General features: G+C 32.5%; 1 protein-coding gene across 1 annotated transcript in view; it reads right to left on the bottom strand.

The window, feature by feature from the left end:
* ZNF407 (zinc finger protein 407) overlaps positions 1-14,874 on the bottom strand; it is a 601,429-nt gene that overhangs the window by 519,608 nt on the left and 66,947 nt on the right. The window contains exon 3 of the mRNA XM_027852399.1: positions 9,598-9,712. Within this exon, the coding sequence (XP_027708200.1) occupies positions 9,598-9,712 (115 nt within the window). The remainder of the gene's footprint in view (positions 1-9,597; positions 9,713-14,874) is intronic.

Below are 14,874 nucleotides of genomic sequence, written 5' to 3'. Positions count from 1 at the left end.
GGGAGCGCTCTACAGTAATGAACTCAGGGTTCCAGTTTAAAAAAAAAAGTTAGTTATGTGGTATACTACAAAGGACATCAGACTGGAAATCAAGAGATCTGAGCTCTAGGACTGACTCGATCACTACATAGTTATATGATTGTAAACAAGATTCTTAACATCTTTGAATTCCGTTTTCTCAACTACCAAATAAAGGAATGGTACTCAGTCATCTCAAATACTTTTTTAAAAAATTGTTCTGCACTAGGATATAATTCTAAAATACATAAGAATACCTCAACGTATTGGACTAATATAAACTAATGTTTTGGAGGAATTGATTTTATTTAATATAACTGTCAGCATAATCACTATATTATATCAATGTCCCTAGCAAAAAATGAGGAAAATATGCTCATGCAATGATTTTCCATTTTAGTTGCTGGATATGTTAACAAGACATAAAGAAGACTTTTACTTGCATCAAAGCTTCCAAAATAAAGTAGACACAGGCCAAGATCCCACCCCACCCCCTCAAAAAACAAAAAAAAGATACAGGGACCTTACAATGAGGCAAAACTTAATGAAAAAAAGTCCTAATTTTCCATGAATCATAATGCAAGTCTAACAAATTAATTGGGAAAACTTTACATATTTGCCCTTAAAAACAACTATCCTTTTGCCCCAATCTAAAGTATTCTAATAGTGCAGTTCAGAACTTTAAAAAAAAAATTGGGCACAGATACTGCTGGGAGAAAACACAAAAGTAGGATTAAAAAAAAATTATCCAGAAAGCCATTTAAAATGTTGCTTTGTGAACCTCTGATGCTTCAAAGAGGTCAGGTTAATACTTAATAAAATGTTAATGATATAGTAGTAAAGAGGAATCTCAGAGGATGAGTCTAAAAGGAAATTATAGAATAGTATGAGTAAACATGAAGAATTCAAATTGCTCAAAATCAAGAGGGAAAAGAAGCTAGGCTCTACAAAATGAGAGAACATCCTGCATAGCACACATAAGATAGTCCTGACTAAAATGTCATCATGGAATAACATTGTTACTGGATTATAACCAAACCTCTAACAAAATCATGAAATTCTACTGTAACATTTGGTCTCATAATTATTATCAATATTTCTGTTATTAAGCCTACAGAACTATAACACTTTCAACTAATATTACATCACTGTAGAGCAACTTTTGATGAGACATATCTATAATGGATTATTACTGCACTTATATATTTCTCACAAATTAAGAATTCCACAGTCTGAGTTGTTTTCTATTCAGGTAAGCCATATATGGAATTATAAAAATATTTTTATCTAAAAATAAAACATTTACATAAAATTATGTTTGTGTATCACACACTAATCACACGATCATAAATTTCCTAATTATTGCCTACAACTGCTTGTCAACAGATTATATTGAACAGGTATCAGCTAGTTCTTACCAACTATCCCTACTGGAAAGAATCTCTAATTAAAATTACAAATACTGAAATTCTTGAAACTATTCCCTAATATGATGACTCTTCTCTACAATTCAATAGTCTATTTATTCCCAGCACTATCTGCTTTGCACTCTGAAATTATAATTCACATGTTCCCTCCATGTCTTCTTTTTCACGATTATCATCCATCATATTAAGAAATCAAATAGAGCTCCGGCCTTGGAGTCAGGAGGACCTGAATTCAAATCTGGCCTCAGAAACTTGACAATTACTAGCTGTGGGACCCTGGGCAAGTCACTTAACCCCAACTGCCTCATCAAAAAAAAGAAAAGAAAAAGAAAAAAAAAAGAAGTTATAAACAGAAGACATACATACTGGTGGGATAGAGGGAAAAAAAGCAGAAAAAGAATAAGAACTAAAGTAGAATATAAGCTCCTTAGGGCAGAAAGAATTTCTTTCATTTCTGCCTCTGTGTCCCCAGGACCCAAACAGAGCCTTGAATATAACAGCCACTTAATAAAGACTTGTTGAAGTGAGTGAATTGTGAACATGGCTCCCTTCTAGGCTACATTTCCTCATCTCTCTTTTTTTCCTTAAAGAATTCTTTGAGGAACTGTAGAGAATGGAAGAGATAGCAAGCATGGTCAAACATCCTAATTTTCAAAATAAAGAAAAAAGAATCCACAAACAGCCTCATAAGCTTAACTGGAAAATTTCTAGAACAAATTAAAAAAGATGATATGTAAGCACTTAAAAATGGAAGAGGGATCATTAAAAGCCAACAGGGGTTCTTTAGAGTCCTACCATTTATGTATTTGACAGAAATACTAAATACATATTTGTGCAAAGTTAAACAAAGGATACCTAAATTTTGGCAAGACATTTCTCAAAGCCTCTCTTTCATATTTCATATTTTATATTTTACATTTCAGAAGAAAATAGAGAGAAATGGGTTGGGTAATAGGACAGAAAAGGTAGATTCAAAATTACCTGAACAATTAATGTACTGATTTCAACCTACAGAAAAGTATCTAGGAGAACAACAGGGCTCTGTTCTTCAGCTTATTCTGGTCAACATTTTAACTATACCGTAAATGTAAGTGCTATATCCTATCATAGTAAGCATGGCATAAAGCTGGGAAGAATTGCTAATATATTGGACAAAAGAATTGAGATACAAAAAGATCAATAGGCTAGAACAGGATGAATTTAATAATATGAAACTTAATAGGATTAAATGTAAGGCCTTGAACTTGGTTTCAAAAAATCAGATGAGGTTTTAGTGGACTACCATCTATTATGACACAGAAGCCAAAAAGCCTAATTCAATCTTAGGCAAATTAGTAGAAATCCAGCGTCCAGAGACAGAAGGGTGGGCATTTCACAGTAATCTAATAGTCAAAATACACTTGTAGCATTTTTTTATGATTCTAAGCACCAGTATTTTAAGGGGGACATTAAAAGCTATATGTACTACATTCAAACAAAGGTTACCAATATCATAAAAGTACTCAAAGCCATGCCATATAAGGATCAGCTGAAGGAGCTGGGCATCTTTAGCTGAAGAAAGGAAGATTTAATTACTACCTCCGAACATCTGTAGACCAGCTGCTTTGGCATTAAAGGATAAAACTTGGAACAATGAGGAAAAATTATATTGAGGCAAATTTCACCTCCGTGTACAAGAAATTCTTCTAACCAGTTCCAAAAATTAAATGGGATGCCTCAGGAAGTAATGAGTTCCCCATTACTCAAGTCTCAAAGGGAGACCTAACTTGTTGGGGAATGTTGTAGACAGAAGCATGATGGCAGCACAGTGTAATGCAAAAACAAAAGAGCTAAAAGTCAAGAAAGCCTGGGTCCCAGGCTCAGCCCCAATATTTACTGTCCATATCACCTTCGAAAAGTCATTTCCCCCTAGCTAAGTCTGTCTCCTCATCTACATAGTTCACAAGGGTGTTGCAGGAAAATGATTTTGTAAATCATAAAGATAGATCAAACTATATATGTATATATGCATATATTATAACATACATAGCGTGTTATTATTTCTATTATCATCATTACTATTTATTGTATAAAAGATTTGAGTAGATATTGGGCTAGATGGCCTCTGAGATCCTTCAGACTTTTACATTCTGTGATTCTTCATCTTTTTTTGTTGTTGTTCAAACAACAGCAGAGTCAAGGACTAGGAGGCTACACAAGGCCAAAATAGGCCAAAAAGGAAAGAGGGATTCTGAGAAAGTTGTAAAGCAGAAAAAGAGACATACAAAATGAGAAGATAAGCAAAATAACCCAAGAAACTTACTCTAACATTTTAATATGAAAGTCAGGAGAGAAAATTTATTCCAAAATCATGACAAGGACTTTTTTCACCATGATAACATAGAAAGTGTTAATCTCTATATTTTAATTCAGTTCTGCTATTTGGGGTTGCAATATTGTTGTCCTTAGAAACACCTGTGAACTACTCTCCTGTTGAGCACCAACAAAGCAAGAAGGAAAAGGGTAAAAGAAACTTGCTCTCTAATCCAGCATATAAGGTAGGAAAGAAAAATAACAAAAGAACACACACATTCATTTGTAGGTTACGTTATTAGCCAAGTACTCTTTAATAAAACTGAAAAGGAAAAGTTGATGCAGTTTTTATATTAACTAAGGCATCAGCTTTAAACTTACTCTAATTCTAAAAGGCTTCAAAATATATTTTCTTGTGAAAAATATATGGCATATATGCTATCAGATAATAAGCATTAAAAGTCTTAGTAATTAAAAATTAAACTAGTAATACCATTTTTGGTACTTACAATGCCAGTAATAAAAGTATTAATGGTTATATGGTGACTTTAAAATGTTCAAACTAAACTCAGAATATACAGTCAAACTAGAAGATAACACCCCAACTATTTATTTCTCATATAACAAGACAGTATTTTCAATGTTTACTTAATCTGATTTTCCAAACAGAAAGATGTAGTACTTTATACTGTTACAGGCATAATTCATGTTATATATTAAAACAAACTTTTTATATCTATAACTCTTTAACCAAAACAACCAGCTGAACCAAACATTTATTTTATTTGGATACATCTGCAGATATGATGTGTGTAATTAATTGTTCAGCTAAAAATGCAATTCCATGTTGCTTTTAATGATTTAGGTATACACAGCTTTAGTTCCCAGAGCAGACTAAAAATAGTGATTTTAATTTATTCCTGCTGCCTACAATTACCCACAACCATGTATTTTTAAATATTTCCAGCCTATAAAAATTACTAATTTTTGCCACTTGTGTTTATCTGCATTTAGACTTTGATTTGGATAAATTAAGCTCTCAAGTGTTCCTTGCTTTATGAAACTCTGCATGTTGTACACTTCAACACAAATAAATGACTTGTACCATTAGAGGTTTAAATAATGTAATGTATTTCATGCTCAGCCTGAAGCTGGATTCCAATGAAGTTGCTAATGCACGTAATGATTAAGTGTAACTCAAATACTAACTGTGTTGTTGAAAACATGACAGGCAATAATTTGGTCTATTATATTCTGCCATTTAATTGCCTAGTACAGACATTCTCTGACACGTTATGAAGCAATGATTTACAATTATTCAAGCTGCAAAGGTCAGAAAGTGACATTATAATCATCTACATAGAGATCCCTTCTAACGCACAAAAACTAGGTAATGCCACACAAAAATAGTTTTCCTGCAGTAGCAACTTTCTATTTAAGATTCCTTAAATCTACTACAAATAAATAGTTAACATGAAAGTATGTGAAGGCACACTTCAAAAAACAGTGGACATTTCTCCCTAGTCACATAGTAGGTACCCAATCTGGACCTCATCTCTACTCCCTTCTGATCAGATGAGTTCTATGCCAGCAGCCACTTCTTGATCCTAAAGAACAGGGTTGAAAATAATGCAGTGTGGTAAAAAATAAGCTCCCAAAAATATTTTTGGCATATACCAAGTCAGATGGCCTACAGTGGCTTTATGTCAATAACTGAATATAGTTCTTGTGATACTGCAATGATGTCAATGACAACATTCTCTTTGAAAACTGGTTATTCATCTAATGGAAGAAAACCTCAATTTCAGTCCTCATGCTTTTTCTGAGAGGAGGAATCACCATCTTATTTGCAGTTATTTATTTTCTTTGTTTATATATGAATTTAATATCACATATAAAATTTAAGTATAGAAATCCACAGCACTTCAGGTGCAGACAAATTCAAAGCATTTTTTAAAATAACTTATGTGTTTGAAAATGGAAACAGAAAAGAAAGGTACAGCATAGAAATGAAGAATACAAAAAAAAGAAAATAAGGAAAATGAGCGAGTAAATTGCTGAGAATTCTAGCATAATAAAGGGCATAAGAGAGAAAAAACAGATAAGTGTTAAAAACATTTAAATGAATAAAGGCAGGCAAGAAAGAAAAGAAGTAAAGAAACAAAGGAGAAAAAGGAAATGAGTGACCTAGAAATAGAGTAAGACAGGAAATGCCAGGCAGAACTGAATTGAACCCGAAGCACATGCCACATGAACTACCATATTAACATCACCAAGCCCTTAAAAATTCTGGACTGTTGAATGCCATAATGGCAAAGAGGAAGATATTATAACAAACTGTATTGAAACAAATGTACTGGAGATACCTTCATGATTGTGTGTCCACCAAGACCATAAGGTATCTGAAGGCAGAAATAGCGCCCTATATAGCTTTTGTATCACCCCTCACAATCCATGTAGGCTGAGGACTAGACATGAGAAGTGTTCAACCTGATGATTGCCTGGCCGTGTTCAGCCTCCAAACACATAAACCAACCATGTAACTAAATATTACAACACACCATTCAAAAATATACTTAAGAGAAGGAAAATAGGAAAAATTGTTATGAAGAAATCACTTAAAATTCAAAAATGTTTTCTCAAAAACCACAGTGAAAGAAAGTCAGTTTAAAACACAGAATAATTCATTTTGTAAATGGTACCAGCATGTTAAACTATTTCCCTGTACTAAAATGGGCAATCAAACAATTTCAAACTCGGGGTAACTCACTAGGAATCACACATTTTAAACTCATGTTTAACTTAAAACTTGTAGCAATTCGATCTTCTCTAGGAGTAAAAAAATAAAAACTGACAAACAAGAAAATAAGTTGCAGACAATTTACATCAACTGTTAAGAAATCACTTTTCGTTGTTCATTTATGGCCACTAAAAACAAAAACAATAAAAACCCTCCAAAAATGCAAGATTACATATGTACTGTCATTTTTTGAGGTTTCAAGTTATAAAGAAATTCACATGATGTTTTAGGAAATGCTGACCAACTTCATGTTCTATGCTTATGAAACAATGAAATTCAATATTTTTAAAAAGCAAAAAATTTTTCTGAGAAAAAAATTTTAGTGTTACTACTGACAGTTCACCTTAAACAAGTACTTGTTCAAATTCTATAACTAGCTTACTCAGTAACATTAGTAAAATAATTTTTCCTCGTAACTCAAATGAATAAAAGCTTAGTCATAAGATCCTAAAAGTCAAAGAAGAGAATATTAACTACTGCAGAAAAGAAAACATAGTGCAAGACCTTCTGTTTGTGACAAAATTACAGAGTTAATGTTCCTGAAAGATCACTTCACCTTTTACAGCCCGATTTCTAAAAAGGTAAAATTTATAGCAATTAAAGCTAATGAAGAAATGCAGCATGAGCTGCTTATGTTCAGGAACTAATAGGTCCACTGAGCTTTTCTAAGATTATTTAGCCATCAATGATAATGAATTGACATTGTCAGTAGTGTTAATGTACCAATGCTCTATTGTGCCACTAATCCAATGGCCAATCCTAGCAATTTTTTTATGTTGCCATTCTATTTTTAACCTACCCAATTCCTTATTCTTTTAATTAAACTGTAGAAATACATCACAACCAATGATACTTTACTTTTTTCTGCATTATAAGATGATAAATTCATTATTTTCTTCTCTCTCAACTATGTGTTTCTTTTCATATTCTTCAGTTCATTAAAATTCTTCAGAACTTCTAGCTCCAGTGAAAAAAATATCTATTATAGTAATATGATAGCCTCAATACAAGGTTTTCAAATTAAATGCCACTGAAAGTAAAAGGTATTTAATAGGGTACTGGAGAATAAAATGCCAGAATTATCCTAGAAAAAAAAATGTTGCAGCTCAGCTTTCTTTTACTTGACATGTTTGTATGTTAATGCACACATATGAATTCACGTATGTATGCAAAAGTTCATGTTCCGTTGAAACATACAAGAGAAATATATACTACAACACACTTACTGTGTATTAAATGTAAGGCACAGTTGGCCATTAGTGGAACATTTCAGCAGCATGCAGTAATTAGTAGAACTTAGTGAATAATGGCTCTGTATACAGTCTAAACCACACAAATGTTTGATGTTTGATAGCATAAATGCCAAAAACTGTTACCTGAAGCTTCTTCTTTACTACTTTTAAGGCTTTAATAAAAGGAAATGAAATTAAACTTGCTAATAAACAAACATATTGTATCCACTTATGCTATATAAATGTATCTACTTATCTTATCTTATTCTTATCTCATAAGAATATTTAGCCTGTAAGTGAGAGCTTCACAAAATTAGGAAGTTGTTTACTATCTTAAAAGTTTTTGTTTGAGTCAGGAAGAAAAAGTATCATAATTAAGTTTGCCAACAACCTTCAAGGAAAGTCTTAACTAATCTTAAGGGTTCTGTGTACAGGCAACACAATTTTTATTCCTTAAACCTCCTTAAAACTCTCCCCATCCCACAATTCATGGTTAAAAACAGTAAATGGTATTTGTTTTAAAACTCTGAAGACTTGGAGTAATTAAAATGCACCATTTGGCACCTGACCCTCACAGCTAAAAGGAGCAGTAACAAAACTCATTCTACTCCTGATCTTCCAGGGGCTTTAGGACAAAGTTCATCTTCATTTACTTTAGCTGCAAGTCACTGAACCATCAATTCTGCCAACTGAATAAATCACTCAGCATATCTAATAAAACTACTTGAAAATTATTTGTAAAAACTGTTTTCCAAGATGAAAATAATTCAACTGCATCCCAGATGAAAATTCATTTGTCCCACACAAAGTGGGACTCATTTATGACTTGGAAGAAATTTGTATAAAAGTGCTAACAAAAAGACCTTCTTGCTGGATAATCAGCCCTACATCACACAGTAGCATTCACTGGTACAGCAGATTGAACCTGGGCTGTTCTACGAATTAGCTGCAAAAACTCAAGAGCAGCTTTCTCAGGTTTCACAGTCCTACATAATGTGATGCATATATTAGCTAATTTCTCTAGCATAATAACATTAAAATATATTTTTAATCAGAAGAAGGGTATTAAAATCCAACTTTGAATATCCTATGATGTACCATATATGTCATGGCATTTTAAAACCTTTTAAACATTTCTGCTAAATTAATTAGTTTTGCATTAAGGAGTCTCAGTGCCTCCTATTAAATGCAACACATTTGAAGGACAATTAAACATTACGAATGAATCTTCAGAAGAAATAGCCATTAAGAGAGAAAGGAAAACAAGAAGTTTCAAAACAAGAATACATGCAAACACACAACACAGAATCCATTTTGTTTTCTGTTTTATGTGTGTGCTTTAATGACCTTATATGCGCAACAAAAAGTTGTACGAAATCCAATTTTTTGTTTTGTATTTTCTTACAAAATGAAAATCTCCTACAGACCCAAAGATTTGTTAATAGACTAAAATTATAATAGTATAGTGAGAAAAAAACACACGTGCACACACTCTAAAGGCTATATTATATATTTTTTATGTCTTTAAATGGAATTTACAGTTCTCTCTGGCAATGTGAATGAACATCCTATAATTTAGTCAATTTACAGATTACAGGTTCAAATTGACCTTGTAGCCCATAAAATTGCTCATCTTCAGTACAGGATTAGAAGTGGGAGAAGAATGTCATAACTGTATTTAAGGAATTTACCATAACAATGGAAAGGAGGATATGCATGCATAATTTTAGCCACTCTTGCTCATATAAGAGTTTTGAATTCTGAAACAATGCATATCTTGCATAGGCTTCTGAGGTACCCACGGTAGGAATGGTTTCAATTTACTCACCCACAGACATGACACTTGTATTCCCTCATCCCAAGGTGCCTCTTGACATGGTTTCTGGCATCTCCAAGTTGAGCTGTTGCAAAGTGGCATATCTTGCACTTGAATGGCTTTGATCCTAAGTAAAATTCAACGTAATACGTGAGTTGAATTAAAATAATACATAATCCAAATTTGTAGAAATGAAAGTTCTTGGAAAAGGTGCCTCTTAAACCTTAAATCTTTAATCTGATTAGGAATTTCCTATGTCCGAAAAACGGCCCTGCTGCATTAATTTATGGCTTGAGGAGCTAGGCCAGGCATCAGTAGGGATGCCAACTGAGAGTTTGCTTAAGTTTCAGCTCAAGGAAACTAGTAGTTCTTGAAATTACAAATGCTCTGAATGATACCATGTAAATGTGCTACAAAATATTTTCCCTATAACTCACACAACTGTCTTGCAAACAAAGTTTAACATTTGAAAATGAAACATTTCAAAAAAGAAAATACAGATAGGTTACCAAAATTCTTTCAAAGTATATTGATTTCCAAAAAATTTCCCTGTGAGCATCTTCTAATTTCTCTCTATTTCTCTGGGTCTGAACATTTCACATTAGCATTGGTATTTCAGATTTTTTCTGTCACATACACAGAATGATTCATTACATTGCTATTGTAATGACACACAATGTATGAATATACAATGGATAAAATATGATGCCTTTATGACTGTTTTATGGTCAAGAATTTATGATGATTCTGCAAACCAGAAATATTGACATTTTGGCTATTATTTATTTCAAGAACAAATTTCTTAACATAAAATGACTAGTGAAAACCAAAAGATTAAAATATAATTTCCTAAGAAGAAGTATTAAACTATCTTTCTTGAACATGGAAAAATTAAAATATGTATTTTTTTCAATTGATGTCTAATGTAAAACCTAAACTAAAAATAAAAAATTATAAGTAAAAAGTCATATTTAAATTTGGCATATTCTACCAGGCTTACCAAGTACTGGCTTGTTATTTAAAGTACATATTCTATGCCACTGTGCAATTTTCTAAGCACTAAAAATCCTTAAATTGATATATCAAAATCATAAAATTACAGTTTAAACTAAGTACAATATGTTCCTAGATTTTTCATATAATGTTTAGTATATGTTTTGTGAAGTACTTTTTCCAACTGAGTTAGGTATAATGTGAAATATGTGATCTTTAATAAATATACATAAAGAGCTCTGATAAGAAAAATGTTACAATATATCATACTTGATCAATGAACCTTTGTGCTGTGCCCTTGAAAATAGAATATCCTCCAAGAATACTTTGTTGAAATTGAAGATCTCAGTAAAAAATTTTAAGAGTCTTAAATTTCAATTTAATTCCCAAAAGCTGACAAAAAATGAAGCATTTAATTTTAATCTTCTAACAGAAATAAAAAAGTCAACAGTACTAAGCACGGGCAGACAAGGTTGAATATTTCACAGTTCAATGACAATGAAGCCAGATCTCTTAATACTTCCATTTCTACTGTTGGAAGGTAGATGTAAAATATATTTAGCACCTGAATGGTTATATCTAGTCAGCTTTATGTTTAAATGTCAAAAGCAGGTTGAGACTGCAGCTCACAGCAATCACATTTTATAAATCACATTGAAAAACCACAGTTTATTTAAATGATCCTGATAAAACTAAATACATCTCTAATTTGGTGATATTTCAAATCAACATAGAATTCTTTAACAGGTCTCTTGAAATAAAATAAATCTGAGAAGAGACAATTTGCCTACACATTAAATAAAAAACTATTAGAGCTGATATACCAAATTATGAGCTACAAGATCAATTGTGTAACTAATAATATCTAGACTCCTACTGGATACTCTAAAGCTCTCCGAGTATTTGTATTACAATTATACTTCATAGATTTCAAAAAGCTTGTGAATTTAAAACTATGTTATTTTGGTTTTCTTCATACAATGATTAAATTGCATGTTTGTTCCTGTTCCTCTTTCCACAGGTGTGGAAAGAGGTCTGATACAAGACCTTTGCTGTTTTCCATTTACTATACATGACTCCTTTGTGAAAAACTACAGCTCAGTCAGGTCTTAGTGATCATTGCTACGGCGTGCTGACAATACAGAAATGTATTATTCTGTTGACTGCTCTCATCCAGAAATCACTGAGGCCTTGACTATTTTTTATTTCTCATATTCAGAGTTGACTGTCTGCTAACATCTCCATTTCTTTGCCATGAAAATTCAAATACTAGCATCTACAGCCAGTAGTTATTTTCTGGATGAAACAAGTGAACTACAGACCTCCACTAAAAAAAATAAACTGTTAGCATCTAAATTATTTCTATTCTTGCTGTGAATATTCTAATCAAACCTTTACATATAGTTTAAATGCAAATATTAAAAAAGAGAATATATATAAATGATTGTTTAACATTTTCAATTTCCAGATTAAGTTTTTGCTATTCTGCTTTTCAAGATTTTGCTGATTTTATGCTTTCAATACAATTTTGAAAAGTCTTATTTTATAAAACATTATTTTTGCTAATTGGTTTTTAAACTTCTTAGTCATTCAGTCCACAAATATTCATTAAGTGCTTACCATGTGTGATGAATTATAATAAGCAATGACAATACAAAGAGAAACAAAAACACTGCTGTTGCCCTCAAGAGGCTCACTTTCCAACAGGGGAAAATCAAATAACTAGGTATATACAAGATATATGCGTAGATGGAAGGTAATCTCAATATATGTAGATAGAAAGTAATTTCTCAGAGAGAAATCACTAGCAGCAAGAGGGACTGGGAAAGGCCTCCCACAAAAGGTGGAACCTGAGCTGTACTGAAGGAAGCCAGAGAGGTTAGGAGACACAAACATATGGGGAAAGCATTCTAGACAAGAAGGACAGCCAGGGCAAAGTCTTTTTTTTTTTTTCCATATCTGTCCCTTATTCTGGTACCATTAAGCCAAACAATCGCAAAGGGGGCTTATAAGCTAAAAATAAACCAAAATCTTAAATGCTGCATTTCTGAATCATTCAAATCTTAGTCATTCTAAACTGCTGAGTTTATACAATTTTTTTTAAAGGTGTCAAGCCCAAAGAGAACACATGATCTATCATGTAATTAAGACACATTATTCAAGCTACGCTAATGAAAAATGTCAGTCTCTTTAAGGACAAGTAGCCAGCTTAAATTCTACAATCATTCCAAAACAATGGCAGCTCAAACCTCCTTATGATCCTAAAATGATGAATATCTCAAAAGAAAAGCCAAGCCTAATTGAGTCACACCAACTCTACAGTGCCTATAAGACTTCTCAATAAAAGCCCTCAAGATGCTTCAACTAAATCAAATTGGTCAACTGTGAACTGGCCCGAGATAAATGTCTAAATTACTGATTAATTGGACGGGCAAAATAACTTTCAACCGCAAACTTTTAAAAGGAACTATCTTAAAATACTAGTTTGGGAGAGGTTTGTTTTTTTTTTATATAAAGTTGTGCATTTGTTTTTAAATCACTCTGTCAGTTTGTGGTGGATCTTATCATCTCAAAAATGGTCTTTCCTTCTCAGTTTAATGGCATTTTAATAGTAGCTTACCTAAACACCTCAGAAATCCTCTAACTACCCCCAGCTTTCCATTTCTTGCTCTAAGAATTGTAATCAAATAAGCATGACCCATTGCCCCTGGAAAGGGCAGTTGACTGAATGTCCTATTGTTCTTCTAACTACCCTGTGACTTCTCAAACCAAAACACTCTTTCCTGGACATCACTTTCCCCTATGTGTGGTCTTCTGCTAACTGAACACAAGCTTCTTGGGCAGAGGGACTGTCTCACCTTTTTATTTGTATCCCTAGTGCTTAGTACAGTAAATGGCATATAGTTAGAGCTTAATAAGTATTTTTTTAATATATATGACCTGTTATAAATAAGAAAATGAGGAAGAAAAGTGACCAGCAATTTTTCTTAGCCAAATGCAAATGTGATATAGCAGACTGCATTTTCTGGTCAAACCAGTTCCTTCCAGTTAGCAAATGCCCAGCACGACTTTAAGGTTCTTTTTGCCTCCACTACTCTTGATGACCAAAATCCATTTGTTTCTTACAGCACTGCTTTTATTGTGCTAAGGATGGGAAGAAAAGGTTACATAAAACATACAGTAAATCACAAAATATGAAAACAGAGATTGGAAGAGTAAGCCCTTTTCCAGTTAACCATTAATAACAGTCCTAGCATTACTATTTCATGGACATAAGCAAAGCATCAGAAAAGCAATTCATTTTAAGGTTCTCTGAGAAAAGAGCTCAGATTAAAAATCTGTTCAGCAGCACTAAAAACAATAAAAAACCTGCAAAATGAAATGGACGGCTAGTATTCTGTACTTAGGAATCCTGTTCTTTTAAGAGCCATTTCAAAGCACAATAAAAATATACTTGCTGATAAGACCTATTGAAGATGTTAAAAAGTATGCTAACTTTTACTAAATGTTACAATCAATGATGTAACTTATATAAGTAAGGTTGCTTTGTCATATATTGATAGTTACCTCACTTTCACATCCACATTAACTTGATTTTAAATGCAATTAATACATATAGTCAAGAAAGACTAATGGACTACATTCTGCACTTAACCTGGTGGACATTTTCAAATGGCACAAGTGACCAGTGCAAACCTATTTTGCATTGTAAACGACTAAATAAATCTTAATGGATTAAGAATGATCAGCTATCAACACACAAGGGAAATTAAGTGCTGAAATGCCTACATTGATTATTTTAAATTATTAGCCTTACTCTGTTCTTGAATTTGTATGCTTTTAGTGAGCTTTAACACATTTACAAGACTTATTGACTATAATTACAAGAGAATTCAAGTAATGGACACATCAATTATAAGCAACATGTCTTGACCAGACAGTTGCATAAAGAATTCTAAAAAGAGCTCCATTAGCATCTTCCCTTTAGTTTTATTCAGTTTTATCTGCCTTAAGAGAGCATATTGAGAGCTGATACATATGTTCTACCCATGTGAACAAGACTATTTCCCAGACGTATCACAACCAAAAGTGAACTGTTTATTACAATCTGACATTCAAACACAGTATTGATAGAGGTGTAAAAAAGAATAAAAGAGCAGTGCCAACAAATTCAACCAGTGCACCAAAGTAGCTGGTGTCTCGAAAACAATGTTAATATTTGTCTACATCAGTTTTACGCATATTGCCCCATAGTTCTTCAATGAAAACATTTATCTTCAATGATAATGATAATGA

This window comes from Vombatus ursinus, unplaced genomic scaffold, assembly GCF_900497805.2.
Source record: "Vombatus ursinus unplaced genomic scaffold, bare-nosed wombat genome assembly UNPS02009573.1, whole genome shotgun sequence".
NCBI lineage: Eukaryota > Metazoa > Chordata > Mammalia > Diprotodontia > Vombatidae > Vombatus > Vombatus ursinus.
The sequence above is the reverse complement of the archived record's forward strand: the minus strand, read 5'-3'. Positions and strand labels throughout refer to the sequence as shown.